The 15,970-nt window shown below is 29.4% G+C and overlaps 1 protein-coding gene across 1 annotated transcript in view; it reads right to left on the bottom strand.

Moving 5' to 3' along the window:
* The window catches only part of LOC132727617 (uncharacterized), a 31,604-nt gene extending 22,877 nt beyond the window's left edge, over positions 1-8,727 (bottom strand). Inside the window, exons 1-3 of the mRNA XM_060713190.1 lie at positions 8,577-8,727; positions 1,836-1,895; positions 148-408 (exon numbers count right to left, since the gene is read on the bottom strand). Of these exons, the coding sequence (XP_060569173.1) occupies positions 148-408; positions 1,836-1,895; positions 8,577-8,583 (328 nt within the window). The 5' untranslated portion in view covers positions 8,584-8,727. The remainder of the gene's footprint in view (positions 1-147; positions 409-1,835; positions 1,896-8,576) is intronic.
* Between the last annotated feature and the right edge of the window lie 7,243 nt (positions 8,728-15,970).

Below are 15,970 nucleotides of genomic sequence, written 5' to 3'. Positions count from 1 at the left end.
ATGGCATTTTTTCAGAATATGATCAATTTATAAAAATTGATTCATTTTATGTTTAGAGCAAAGCAAAAAAGCTGCTCAAAAATTAAAAAGAAATCAATAACAAAAATGTTAAGGGAGAAAAAGAATTGGTTTATTTGAAATACTAACCATTGTTATTCGTTTTTCTGTACGAATATGCGCCTGTTTTTTGCATAAAGTTTGTACAGTTATATAATCTGCAGTAGCTTTTTCCAGCTAATGTGGCAGCATAGCAGTCTTCAATATCATTACAAATATTCCAACAGTCGCTTGCAAGGGTCACAGGCCACGTGACATTTGACGTATTGTAATGCGTGACGCACGTGTGTCCATTCCAACAGTTTGTACAGACTTGGTTACTCGTGAAAATCACGGTTCCATTTTGTGAAACTGATAGGAGAAAAGCAGAACATGTTATTACTGTTATGTAATAATAATAAGCTGTTTGAATTTAGTATCATATCGGCATTATAAGATATAAAGGGAAACATTTCTCATATCCTTGCTTTTCTCACTTAAAGATATCAATAAATGAGTTGCGTCACGACAAAACCAACATAATGGGTTTGAGACCAGCAGTCTGATCAGGATCCATGCTGTTCGCTATCAGTTTCTTTCTTTGTTATAGGGTCTGTAAGCGAACAGCATGGATCCTGATCAGACTGCGCAGATGCGCAGGCTGGTCTGGATCCATGCTGGTCGCAAACACATTATGTTGGTTTTTGTCATGGCGCGGGTCAAATACATTTGCAGAGAAGTGTTTCATTTGTTCGCCTCATAAGGATGTCTGTTTCAAATAAAAGGCTATTTCATTGTATAGTTTCAGAAGAAAATAAAAAATTGTTGATATTAGTATATTTCATGTGGGCCAAGTGCATGTTTTATACCGAAAAATTGATTTATTGTTTTAATTTTAGAAGTACATTTTCCACAATAATTATAAAAATGCACAAGTACAGGGCAATTGATCTTTTATTATACAGAACACAATACAGAATATTTGTGTTTGCTGATTATGGAATTTTGCTACCTAATTTTCAATAAAAGTTAAATATTCTCTTTGTATGTTCTTTTATTTCTAATCTAAAAAGGCACACTTCCATTGTACATTTACAAAATAATTGTTATTCAGATAGAGATAATTGTATTGTGATATCGGCTGTAAAACGTTGTTTCCATAAATTGATGCTTATTATTAAAAACTTGAGAAGCAGTTAAAAATAGTTTGTGCACAAATGTGCTATATATTCACTTTCTTCTAATTAAATTGTAACGTTCAAGATATATTATGCTCAAATGTGATATTTGAAAATACTGATAATTTCTTATAGATTCTTTTTAATGTACAAATTAACATCTTTTGAGTACACACACACAGAAGATATGTTTAAAACACTACATACTTTAGGTAAACACAGTTTGAACACAGTCTCACTAAAAAAACTTGCAGTTTTTTTAAAGACAAAACCAAATTTAATCGACAAGTTATAGGAAATAAGCTTTCCAAATGTAGCTTGTACATTATCTCTCTCAAATATACATTTTCAGTAAGAAGTTCATACACTCTCGCAAATGTTTGCAATAAAAGTATTTTACATAAAGATGAGTATATTATATCTTATAAGGATTTTGGTATATCTATGTCTATATTGCATTATTTTGTTTCTGCAATGAGGCACAGAGTCATGCAAATTGATTGTCAAGGGAACGAGTCTTGTAACCAATAAACTTTAAGTTGATGTTTGAAATCGAACAGATTACTGAAAAATTAGATTTTTTTTTGAAAACTATTTTTAGGTTTTACAACAATTACTTACCTACGGTGATTGCAATCATGGACAAGCCGAACACGAAAGTCTTTATGTTTATATACTTCCCTGTAAGAACATAGATTTAACTTATCAATCAGCATTTCATCAATGTTAGTCTCATGTTCATATATCGTAAATGTATTCAAAGAACTTTCTAAAGCAATAAAAAACAAGGACAAGGATTTTTTTTTATGAATTTACATTGCGCGAAAATTTAGTGCTTATATACATATTATATTATCTTTAATTGGAGTCTATGAATTGTCGCTTATTATTACTCAAAATAAAAACAACATAAACTATATTTTTTTCTTTACCTCAAAGTAAATCTAAATAGTAATACTTTATATGATCTTTTTGCAATAAAAAAATATAACTAATACTTTTATACTACACAAGGAGATTACTTGTTATGTCTCTTATTAAATGCCATTTTGATTACGCCACATCAGCCTGGTTTTATGGATTAACACAAGAGTTGAAGAACAAGCTACAGATTTCACAAAATAAACTCATTAGATTCATGTTGAACATACAACTTAGGTCACATATTAATAAAGAACATTTTTTTATCTCTCAAGCTGCTACTTGTGGCAAAAAAAGGGTGGATCATCTAGCTCTATGTCATGTTTTTAAAATAAGTTCCAATACTGCTCCTGGTTACATGTGTGATCATTTTACCACAGCTAGTCGCGTTCACAATTATTCAACTAGATTTTGATCTAAAATTCAAGATTCTTACTCAGACCTCAGTGATATGGCTCTGTCTGACAGTAAAAGATTTGCAATTCCTAAAATTAAAGGTGTTGGCATTAAAACCTTTGCTGCATACAAGGGGTGTACATTGTGGAACTCCCTACCTCAACATGAAAGAAATGCCAAAACTATGTCATCTTTTAAATATAAAACCAAAGAACGCTTATTTGAAATCATCTGAGCCATTTTGTTGATTAATTTCCATTAGCTCTGATTCTTCAATACCTCATAACTGTGATTACCACACAAAATGCGATACTAACTTAAGTATGTCTGATACATCGTACATGTGATACTCTTTAAAATGTGATTATTAGGCAGTGTTTGTTTGAATGTCTTTTTATTTCATTAACTGAAAATATAATTTATAATATTTTATGGTGTATTAGCCTGCCACAGGATCTCAGTCTAGTTTATACATGTAATTACCTTCTGTAATTGATTCTGTTTCATAAATGTTTATGTTGATTATAACAATTATATTTTTTATTTTCTTTTTGTAAATGTAAGTCAAAATGTTAAAGCTAGTCTTCCTTTGTCATGCAATATTATATTTGTAAGGACCACAATGAAATCAAGGGTTTATCTTAACTCTTTGTTGTGTTATCCTTCACATATGGCTATATTATTTACATACATGTCTTGTTATTGTTTTAATGTATGTTTTATAATTTGTTTGCCATGTGAATTGTAACATTTTATGTGCAATAAATTCTATCTATCTATATGTCAATACCGCTCTTATGAATTAAGAATGAAGACCATCAAGACAAGAAGTTGGTATCAAATAGCCGATAAGCACCAGTAGTGTTGTCATGATTCTTGCAAGGTGATTATTTTCCTATTCCGAACCCTTCTGTCATTAATGTAATAAACAAAAGGATTTCTTAAATATATGTTATAGATCTATTTTAAGTATCGTACATATTTTTGATTTTAAGGTATAATATATTCAATGTTTCTTTTCAACAATTTCAACTGACGTTATAAACTGGATTTTTTGTCCTAACCTAACTCGTGATTTCAATCTCCTTGCATCTTTAAAATGATGTCATTCTAGCGCTTTATAAGAATGATTTGCGCTAAGCATGACTTCATTATACTGCTTATGAATGGTGTAATATTCTCCTACAGTAACATACATTAACTAATATTCAACATAGGACTTCATTAAGCATTTGGTTGAACATGATATTAAACATAAGTTTTCATTAGCATGTTGATTAGTATGATACTGAATATTTAGCATTGAGTTTTATTATGATATAAACATAGGTTTTCATTAAGAATGTGATTTAATATGATATTTAATTAAGCATTATGTTGTGCGTGATATTAAACATGAGGTTGAACATATTGGTTTTTATTTAGCATGACGGCGACTTTTGAAGTTTCAATCGATATAGATCTATACTCTGTGTGCGTGTGTGTGTGTGTTTGTTTGTTTGTTTTTTTGTTTAGCGTTAATTTTTGAAACGACTGAATTTAATATTAACTGATACTTTTTACAAGTATTTAACATGTGGTCTTAAAATTTTCATGCCGTTTTTTTCTTTTGTGGATTATTCTCTAAAGATTTTTTTAATTTTCTGAGATTATTCATTACCCTCAAAATATTATTCGTTATTTTCTAAAGATTATTCATTTCATTATTCTCTAAACTTATTCATTATTCTTTAAAGATTATTCATTATTCTCTAACGGTAATTAACATTGTTATCAACTGAGCTATTTCATTGAAATACTGATAGACCCTAATATAGTAGGTAAGGCTGTTTGGTATAGCACGTTAGGCTGCCAGTATACGTCATTTGCAAAATTTATCACCCAACTTCAATTTTTTACGTATTGAAAAGCTTTAGTACAGTACGTAGCGCTGTCAATTAACGTCACTTGATTAGTTAATTACCCTACACCAAGTATTGACGTATTGATAGCTCCTGGTACAGTACGTTAATTAGACTGCCTATGCACGTCACTTGAAAAATTTATTACCCTACACCAATCATTGACGTTTTAATAGGCCCTTGTATAGCACGTCAGACTGTCAATATACGTCATTTGAAGGATAATAACCCTACACCAGTCATTGACGTTTTGATAGGCCCTGGTACAGAACGTTAGTCTGTCAATATACGTCATTTGAAAAGTTCATTACCATTCGATAGTCAGTCAATAATTTCTTTATAAGACAATTATAAAACTTATATGATCTTTTGTACTTACCAATAGTTTTACTAAACTAAGAAAAGAATTGGGCGTATTATTTATAAATATTTTGTTATGCAAACACTGTTTAATATTTACACAAATGTTTAATCAACAATAGATCATTAACATGGCCTTACTCAGCTGTTATATAAGCAGGCAAATAAAGCGGTCAATAAGTAAAAGTTTATTTTGTTGGATTTTAGGTTACTAAAACACAGTATGCCATTTGGCAATTTTTCAACTGTCATTGTATGGTGACCTCCTTGACTTATCAATATATATTATAGATAAACTTTGACTCGACTTAATTACTGACAGCACGGTATTTTTATAGCTTTTTTAATAATTACTTAAGTGAATTAAACAAAACACAACTATTGACAGTTTAAATAATTATTCTCAAATATTGGAGAAAGCATATGTTTTTTTCTTCTTTTCTTTATCATCGGAAAGAAGACAAGAAATGATCTTTGAGAGGAAAAACTTTAGACGCTGGGTTTCCTTAGATAAACATGCAAATATCACAATATCCCTTGTAAATAAAACTCTGTCCAGGGAGTATGCATAGCTACGTAAGGCGAAAGCAAATAAGTAGTTATAGTAAAACAGACTTAGTAAATATCAAAGCTATTTTTTCACAAACACATTTGTGCAAATACAATAACGGCCAAGTAAGAACATACCAAAATTCTAAAGTACTATTGTACTGATCGATGGCACATAAGCGACAGAATTTATACTAACCAGGTTTTCGTCAAATAATTAAAATTAGTATCTGCATTAATAGCTTGGACCTTGTTATGTAAGGGAGATTATGAAATGGAGAAAGACCAAGTATCTGCCCATTCCTGAGATATAATGGAGACGAGGCACCGTTAGGGTCGAGTTTTCATTATTTCTTTGGAATTTACAGAAATAAGGACTTTCTCACACTTAAAATACACCACTACATCTCTTTTTGCTAGTTGAGATCAACGTTTTGCAATTAATTAAGATTTGAATATTAATTGGAACCCCTTAAAGCATATTGAATGAATATGGACAATACAAGCCCATTTGTATAGTCCATTTGATCCCCAACAAAATAGCGTTTTTGTTTCATATCGTTAAGATAAAATAACAAAAAGTTTCATGTTATTTTATGTTATTATTTCACAAATACAATTATGAAATCGGTTTTTTTAAAGAATTTACCAGTTTTTTTAAAACGAGTTTGTATATTAATTTTTTGTAATTTGACCAGATAAATAGGGATGGATGGTAATGATAAAGAATGGAACAGCCAGATTTCCACATAATCCCACCCATCATTGTTTAAATTATTTCTTCGTGGTTTCTTTACTATGGCTTTTTAAACTATCATACATCACTGAAATACACAATTTTATTACACCTTCTCTGATAAGAAACTAACAACTTTTTTACCTCGTCTGATCAGAATATGGGCATTGCTTATAGTACATTCATTATTATTAAAAGATCAACACAATATACACAAAACATGATCTGCAAGTTTCTGATGTGTAAAAGTAGTAAAATGGCATGTGCATTTAAAACGTGCCTTACTTTTTTACATTATGTTTATGTTTATTATTGTTCCAACTATCCTACAAAGATTTGTCAAAAACTGAAAGGAATTTAAGGGAGATTGGAAAGGAATAATTGAAACCGAAACCAGACAAAGGTTAAAAAATGGTCTATAAAAACACTGATTCAAAAAGGTTTGGTAATAGAGAGTCTACACAATACTTGTCCATGTGTAAAATCACTCGCACTCTACTTTGTCAATCAAACAAAATATCTAGATCAGTTTGTAACAACAGACATACTTGTATTTAGTAATACTGAATAAAGGTAGTGTGAAAATGACATTAACTGCATAAAGAAACATATCTTTGGATGTTTGTTTGATTTTTATTCAACTGTGTCATTCACGAATTAGTTTAAAAATGTATGATAGTGAATTACTCTGACTGATTATTCCTCCCAATGATAACAAACAGTATATTTAAGGACATCTATCCAATGTATTACAAAATTTGAAAGCTGATACTCTGCGTAAATAATATTTTGGATCTATATATTAAAACTAATTCGAAAATATATACCAAATTGTCACTGGATATAAAATAAGGAATTAGTTGCTATATAAAGCAAGGCCACTTTTATAAGACAAGTTTGTTCATACGGAACAGATGATGCAACACAAATCTGCCTACTCGCCAAGACAAAGGATTTATTGTTCAGAATATATAATAATGATATAAGACGATACATGCACGGAAATCCTGCCATCATACTATCATTAAGAAATCATATATTTAATAATCTTGATGTGATAGTTGCTTTTAAATAATATAACATGCTTTACATGTGCATGTTTTTATTTTCCTCTATTTGGCTAATAAGCAGGTGTTTTGAATTGATATATTAATTTTCATTTTCTTGCCGATAAATGTCTTTCTCAGAGCATAGATATTTTTTCAAGTTCTTGAAAATATTGTACTTCAGTTTTATGTCTTTATTGATACGTGGCTGATGATTGTGCATAGTGTTCCGCTTGTTGTGGATTTTGTTTGTATATTATGACCCTGTGTTGTTGCAAGTAATAAAGTATTGAGAAACACCTTGGAAATTAACCCTTTTGTTAAGTATTGTTTTGTCCACCTATGAATCCAGTATGTGAATCAATGACAAAGGTATGATTATTTCAGCAAAATTTACTCTTTTAATCCTAACGGTCAATGAAATGAACATGTCGGTCCTTTAAAAGAGGTTGTTTTGTCCAAGTATGAATAAAACCAATCCATTAAAACAAAATTATGAGCAATTCTGATAAAAGACAACAATTTGACAAGGCCTAGCTCAGTCCAACCTTTTTTGACTGTGTTCTTTAAAAATTAGTTATATCTAAGTATGATGACAAAACAATCATTAATAACATTGACGATTGAAAATCTCAAAGAAAACTTCAGTATGGGAGTGGGACAGAGACTATTATATTCTACTGTGTATAACATTACAAAAAACAACTGTAAAAATAAACAAGTTACAAATTTTATATCAGCAAACAGACAAACTTATTGCCTTTGGCCATATGAAATATTATATGAAAAATGACAAATACACAAAAATGAATGATAAATTTACAAGATTTGCATTCTGATATTAACTCATTAATTTACTGTTTGGTAAGCATCAGATCTATCAAATTATTTCATAGTTTGTAAATAAGAAACAAACAAAACAAAAAAACAAACAGAAGTATACATAGCAAAAAAAATAATAATATGTACCATACATCCTACGAAATAGTATTTCCATGCAACATTTTTATTTCGGTAATCCATTGCTTAATATAGATATTTTGCAAGAGTAAATATCATTTTCTTTTTATCAATTGAAATTCAATAATAAAACACTGATAAAACCCGCCGTGGTACTTCATGACAGTGCTTCTCAAAATCCATTAAAAACTGGCAGAGGATTTGCATTAATCATTAATCCAGTAACCATATTATTTTTTTAAAAAACAACTGATGAGAAACTGTTTCTGTCACTGCAGTAATGTAAATTGATTAAAACACTATTTTTTTTAAAACGTCTTATATTTTTAAAAAATGTTTTTTTTATTTAATCAATAGGTGTTTTAGATTGTTAAGAAGAAATTTAAAAGAACATTATTTACTGATTGATTATCAAATATGTTCTTCAAATTATATATGTACAAGAAAAAGAAAATAAAATACAAAAGAAAATAAACAAAATATATGAACAAACCTTCCATGTTGTTAAGCTTTGCATTCCTTTTTACTTAACGATGTTAATATGTTGATTGAAAAATGTTATGAAAAAATTGAAAAAGGTATGTCACCGCTTGTGGCAAAGGCATTAAAATAATGTTTGCCCTATCCAGTGCCATCACACGTGAGAGGCGTGAATTTGTAACGAAAAACGGAATGTACTTACGATATATAACTACTGTTTATTGTTATTTCATTGACTTATTGACCTAACGAGTCTATATATATATATTAATTATACATACAGCATGAATACTTTATAATGACGTTGATATCTCTATTTTTTCCATTTGAAAGTTTTTAATATTTTACTATGACATAGAGTTTAATCAGATTTTTTTTTCTATTTAAAGGTCCACTACAAGTTAATTGCAGGCAATGTCAGAAGTAACCATAAAAGTATATTAATTATAAGATGTCCTTCCTATCATACGATATTCGTATATACCCATATCATAATGTCAATGAACTTAACAGCGTTTTATTTCATTTATCATTGATCGTCTTGGACTCTTCGTTATGACGATTTTGTATTTTCTCGGACTTGTTCAGCACTTTTAAGTGTTGAAATTTGAGGACCACTAAAGTCGGTGCTAGGAGGCACGAAGGATGTTGTATCTTTTCATAATCCCTCTTATACCGACTAAATAAAACCTTGCCTGCATTTTACATGTTATTATGTGGTGATTAATGCTTCCACAGATCATCCTTTTTCCACTTTCCAGATATTTGTTAATCGGCAAGATACTTGATTTTAGACGGGTCGACGCGACAAGTTGGCTTGAACTGTATGGTTTCTTTAAGAACCCACATAATGACTTGAACTTTGTTTTTACATATTAGACCTGCCGATACTACAAGATGATCTATACTGAAAATTATTTATTAATTTGCTGTTTCTTTTCATTAATTTATAACCATTTATTGCTTATTTTTTATAAGATTTGTGTTGTTTTCTTTTTTTATTGGGAATGTTTGTTGGTTCAATGGAATTAAAAAAATTTGGTTTTGTTTTTATAAATGTTTGATGAAGTCGATTAAAACTTTTTCTGTCTTATTCATTTTGTAATGGAAATGGCCAACTCACTAAAGTTGTTAAAACTTGTGGTCTAACCCATTTGTTTTTATGCCATTAGACTAAATTTATCCGATATTTTGTGTCTTATGATTGTATGTGACAATGTATCTTTTTGGTATAAAAAGAAAAAAAGCAATAAAATTTGATGAAACTAAATTTATTTTTTATTGATTTGAAATAACTTTTAAGTTTTAAAACTATAAAGGCATTATTGCAAGTTTAAAGCCACAGATTCATTGATGTGATGATTTCATTGTATGCAATATATTTCCAACAAGTAATGTTGCATAGCTAAGTTGTATCGTATGTGGCTTGGAATCGATTTCTAAGGTAACACGTACAGATATTGCTCAAAGATAGCAAAAGGGAAGCTCTATGCAGCATATAACTTTTTGCTATGTATATGATATTAAAATATTATCATTGGGATTTAATACAATTATACAATTTTAGTCTGTTACAGCTGGATGTCAATCATTTTCTACTGTTTATCATGCGAAAAGTATTGCCAGTTTGCAAAAAAAAACAAGAACAGAAACTAGAAATGTGTCTAACAATTCAGAGTAACATACTTTACAGAAACTAGAAATATTCTTAGCAACTTTGTACTTATGGACAACAGCATGGGTTATCGAGAGGTACAAAGTCTGTACAAAGTAAAATAGTGCAATGTTTGTTCTTTCCCAAGTTAGTGATTTTAAAAAGAATTAATACACTGTATTTGATTTGATTTTAACCTTAAAATTATAAGTCATGGGCAATTATCCTACCAAATTACATAAACCATTGCATATTCCTTCTATTGTTTGGCAATATTGAACTGATCCTCAATCATTGTCTGAATCATGTTCGTTAGTTTTCATGATTTCTTTCTATTCAAATACGTACTTTTATGAAAGTATTGTTATCAATTATCCATGTTTGACTTTGTGGCCTTGCGATAAAAAACGGTTTTTGTTTGTGTATATGTGTATTTTGTTTCCTTTCACAAAAACACTGGGGGTAACTTTATATATCATATTTTTCTATTCTATTCTAATCTTTGTGCTATTCCCAAAAATGCTACACAACGAAGGCAGTTTTAGAGTTTTCTTTTGATTAAAAGTTTTGATGTTTTCTTAGAAGACATGTTCGATCGTATGTGCATTAAAGTATCAAGTAAACCATCAAAAATATTCAAGATTTTTTAAATTAACACAGTGCAATTAAAATCACCAAACATAGTGGTCAACTTTTCTTGAAAATGAAATGAAATACTACACTGGATTCGAACTCATAACGGACAGTTTCAAAAGTCTAACAAAGGTCTTAACAATAAGGCAAGTAGGGCATCAATATAAAACATACTACTTATATGATTGTATTAAAAGTTGATAAAAATCTGACTTTTCAATCATTGCATAGATCAGAAAAATGCATGGAAACGAAGTAGCTTGCGGCTGCAGTCCGCTTGTATACAAACAACTATAACTTGTATAATGCAATAAGTGATTGATAAAACAGCTTATCTACACTGAATTTGTGTAAAACCTGATATACGATTGCATTTAAAATGTTATTTGGATAAATCCCATTTCCATGGAAATAGAGTTTTTGGTTTAAAGTCATCTGCCTGAGCATTGAAGTCATCGTGAGAGAAGCCCTGAACTTCGTTGCTTTGGTATAAATATGCTTCAATAAAGCGTCTGTACAAACATATATCCCATAAAATAGAAACACAGACTTTAAACAAGTTCTAGAAATTAAAACAACGAAAAGTATTCAGAAAAACTAAAGCACAGTAAAAGAACTTTATTCAACATCGTCAAAATAATTCTCCAATTCTAAATTTTATTTTCAGTCGTAATTGCTCAGTCATCCGTAAAAACTATAGATATCTATAGATAGATTTTCGGGTCATTACAATGTTAAGGTCATCTGTTTAAAGCTTTCGAATTTGGGTTTGTTCGTCATTCAACGGAAGCGCACTAACCAGTCTTGCGAGGCAATAAAATGCATGCGACCAATCTGCATACAACTATGTGTACTACAATTTCCCCCAGAAAAGAAAAAAAAATCTTTTATTTTCATAAAAGATATAAATGTCAGTTATGCTGCTTTGTTTTACTTTCTATCTTCTTTTCTGTCAGCGCGTAAATTGGTTCCCGTTCTCATTTATAGAAATACCAGGCTGCGTATCACCGACGGGGAACCAATATGTAACTTCACATACATGTACTAGTAATAGAAATTTAATGGATTTTTTTTGTTCCGAACTTATTTTCGCTGTTTTAAATTGAAGGAATAAAATGATCAAAATTTGGTTTGTGGACAAAATAAAAAAAAAATAAAATAGCTCCTGGTGTTTTTTAAACTATCAAAATTACATGAACCATGTTTTTTTATTCGTTGCTTTTTGACAATAAGTAAAATATTGAACTAGTAATTCGTACGAAACTCAACATACTACTTTGTTTACATTTTGCTACTTTAATGACAAACGTGTTCACATATATCTCTTCTTTCTTTAGGTAACAAGCATCTAATATGATCTAAAACCATTAAACATTATTCATTATAAATTCATGTTTTCCGTTTCCTACGTATTAAAAATTAGTTCATTTCTGAGGCATAATGTACCTTTAACGATGAGAAGAAAATAACTTAAACATTAACGATTGTCTTTAAACCATTTTTTAGTTTATGATACTGAAAGTATGTTTGAGTGACTTAATTTAGGGCATAAACTAAAGTAAATATGACCTAATTCAACAATACTGTTATGGTCTTTATTTACTATATTTGTAAAAGAAACTAAAGTAGAAACGTTCTATAATAACAGACGTCTGAACAAATAAATATTTTATGACGGCCATGTGACCTACAAGGGTCATTCCCAGTGATATATAGTTGAATGAAGTCTTTTAATATAATTCATTTAGTTATAATGGCTCTTAAATAGATCTTATAGATTTTTAAGAAGTGGACCTGTCTACATTTAATATATTTTCAATCAATGAATATACATAAGGGTTTATATTCTTTAATGTTTTTTCTATCAAGTCAAACAAAAGTGTTTCTTCTACGTATACTTCAGTTAACCAATATTCGATAATTTACTTACCCGAAACGCTAAACTCACTGCAAATTTGCATATTTAAGGCACTGCTAATTTACCTAAAAGTTTCCAAGAGTTACGAAGTATTACCATTAAATCATTTTAAATATTTGATATACACGCGAATCGAAATATGTTTCACAAATCAATTACTAGTATGTATATTTTTCAGCGCAGCACACAAAATACTATAGTATCTAAAAGAAGTATGCATTTGAAGTTCTATGAGAAATATTGCTATGAAAAGGCAATATTATTATTTTATATAGTAAGAATTCAATTCTTTTTTTCTTGGAAAAGTTGCATCATATCACTCTTAAGCTTTCTTCAAAACCTTAGTGGTGGTGGTGGTGGTGGTAGTTTTCACTCCGGATCACGACAGTAAACCTTCTCCGAGAGCTATTTATAAGTGACGTTCCATTGTAAGTGACGTTCAATTCTAGCTTACAGAAAGCGGACCGGTATATTAGAGGCATCGTGGGTATTCCTTATTGTTTATGTATTTTAGGACGGCGAAATTCATTTTCCATCTTAATTTTTTTATTTGTTAACTATATGAAACGATTTATATAAAAAATAGCACATTTAATATTTAGAAACGCTGAAGGCCGCTTTTTCAAATAGGCGTTTGTGTCATTTGAGTTCCTTAAGTTATAGCGAGTGTTTGTGGGATCTGGTGTATGCGAAGCGTGGTATATTTAGGTGTTATGCCGTATTTAATTTTATAAAACAAAATAAATCTGTGGTTATGACGTCTCTGCTTTAATGTTCACCAACTAAGTTCATTTTTAATATTTTCTATAGAAATAAGCATTGATGCATCCGGTACTATTCTAGTAATTAGTCTAAAAGTTCAAGTTCATATTAAAATGCATTTACCTTTACGACGTCAGAATATTCGAGAATTTGTTTTATAAACGACGTACAAATTATTTCTAAAGATTTACGATCTAATACAAATTCTAATTTTCTCATTATGTTTACTCGTTTCCATGCTTTATCATTAACACATTCAATATGTGAGTGCCATTGACAATTGTTAGATAAGAAAAAACCCAAGTGTTTATGGTTAACTACTTGTATCATCAGCAAAAAGGTAAACATTAGATTGAATATCTTGAACAATGTCATTAATATAAATTAGAAAAAGCAAAGGACTAAGGATCTAGCCTTGAGGGACACCTGCCTAAAAAAAAAATGATTTTGCATCTGTTTAGACAACCCGCTGGCGTTTAGATTTTAGATAGTCTCGAACCCAATCCAACAAATTGCCAGATATACCATAATATTTTAGTTAACAAAGAATATCTTTATGCAAGGCCTTATCAAATGCTAATGTCAAAAAAATAACTCTAGCTTCAATGTCATTATCAAGTGCTTTACAAACAGTGCTATAGATACATGATCACATGATATCAAATTGAATTCTTACACCATTGTTGTCAGGCTTTATATATATATATATATTTATATATATATTATATGCAATGGTGTAAGAATTCAATTTGATATCATGTGATTGAAAAGGTGCTTAAAAATAAGTGGCGCAATGAAATTTTCTATAGTGTTTAACAATGAAATAGGTCTATAATTGTTTGCAGGAAATAGCTGTAACATTGGCTTCCTTCCTACTTTGCAACATGATAAAGATGTGTTAAAAAGATCGGTTAAAGGAATAGAAAGTTCTCGTGAAGATTCACGAAGAATTATGTTACTGATACCATCTGGTCCAGATGCTTCAATGGCTACTTTTAGAGATTTGAGAATTGCTTCTGTTTCGGATGAATTAAAAAAAAAAGGTTAAGTATAGTAGAAGTTGATGGTGGACCTAGGTCAGGTATAATTGTAATAGAAAGTTCAAAGTTCAATATAAGTTTGTTTTAAAAAGTAATCATTAGTTCTTTTTAAGTGAGTATAGTTTTTATTTGGACTAATTTATAATATAAAGATTTGAACCATTTCATACCCTCCGATGATACAATAAATTTGTTAAAGTGTTTAAACAAAAGTGTCAATTATATAACTTATACATTTGAAATGCTTATGCAGTAAATTTATTATATCAATGAAATTAACGTCAATGGTCGATTGAGCTGAAACATTGTAATAAATTCACATAATCACACAATGACATTGCAAATTTTCTACAAACATGACAACTTTATTTCCAATGAACTTGGTCTCTTTTTCGTGAAAATCTAAATATATATTTATTTTTTTATAAACACAAATAGTTGGTCTCAATCATACGGACAGGTAATCGATATTAGAACAATCGTTTAAAAGTGCGGGATTTTTTTTTATTAATTCTGGTATCCTTTCATTATCTAAAAGTCAAGATTTCTTTTTTGTTAACAAGAATGTAAACATATATTATTTATTACTTTAAATACTAACAATATGAATACTTAAAACTTTTCAAATATAAAATTAAATAAAAACAATTTTTAAAGTGTATTCTCGATTTTAAAAGTCCCCAAAATTTAGAATTTAAACCATTCCATTAAAGCTTGAATAATAAATGATGAATCTCTAAACGTTTTCTAATTTCTTAGTGGTATAATTATTTTGGTAAAAGACTTTAAAAAAAAAATTCTACGTATGTTTTAGTGTAGACATTTTGTTACAGAAATAGAGTACAGGGGTGTATTTTTCAAATGTTTTGGTTACTGATATTTAAACAAGGTGAAAATACATGGCTACGTTGTAAATATTTCAATAACGCATTTCATTAACGGAACTATAAGAAATACAAACATGACATTGAACTAACTTATTTTCACATTCTTTCTCACAATCTTCTGCTTTTATAGCTTATTTTTGCGCAATTTACACACATATCCATTTATTCAAGAAATAAGGATGTATTATTGTTTTTACAAAATAACATGTTAAACAGATATAATGAATAAGCTCTTGAAAATTTCCTTAGGTGTGGCACGTTCAAAACTGTACAACATAGATAAGATGTGCCTTTAAACCATAAATTTATAACATGAATGTCAAGTCCGTTATAAATCATGGAATAATAAATATTCAATCGGCACTCAAAATAGCATAATGTAATTTCTTGCGTTTGAAGCAATACCTAAACTAAACTGAAATATTTTACTGTATATACATGAACTATATGTATTATGAACTATAAATAGGAATGAAGCCGCTTAAACTTTGTCAAGAAAGAAATCTTTAAAAT

The sequence above is a fragment of the Ruditapes philippinarum genome, unplaced genomic scaffold (assembly GCF_026571515.1).
Source record: "Ruditapes philippinarum isolate M1 unplaced genomic scaffold, ASM2657151v2 ctg662_1_1_1_1, whole genome shotgun sequence".
In the NCBI taxonomy this organism is placed as follows: Eukaryota; Metazoa; Mollusca; class Bivalvia; order Venerida; family Veneridae; genus Ruditapes; species Ruditapes philippinarum.
The sequence above is the reverse complement of the archived record's forward strand: the minus strand, read 5'-3'. Positions and strand labels throughout refer to the sequence as shown.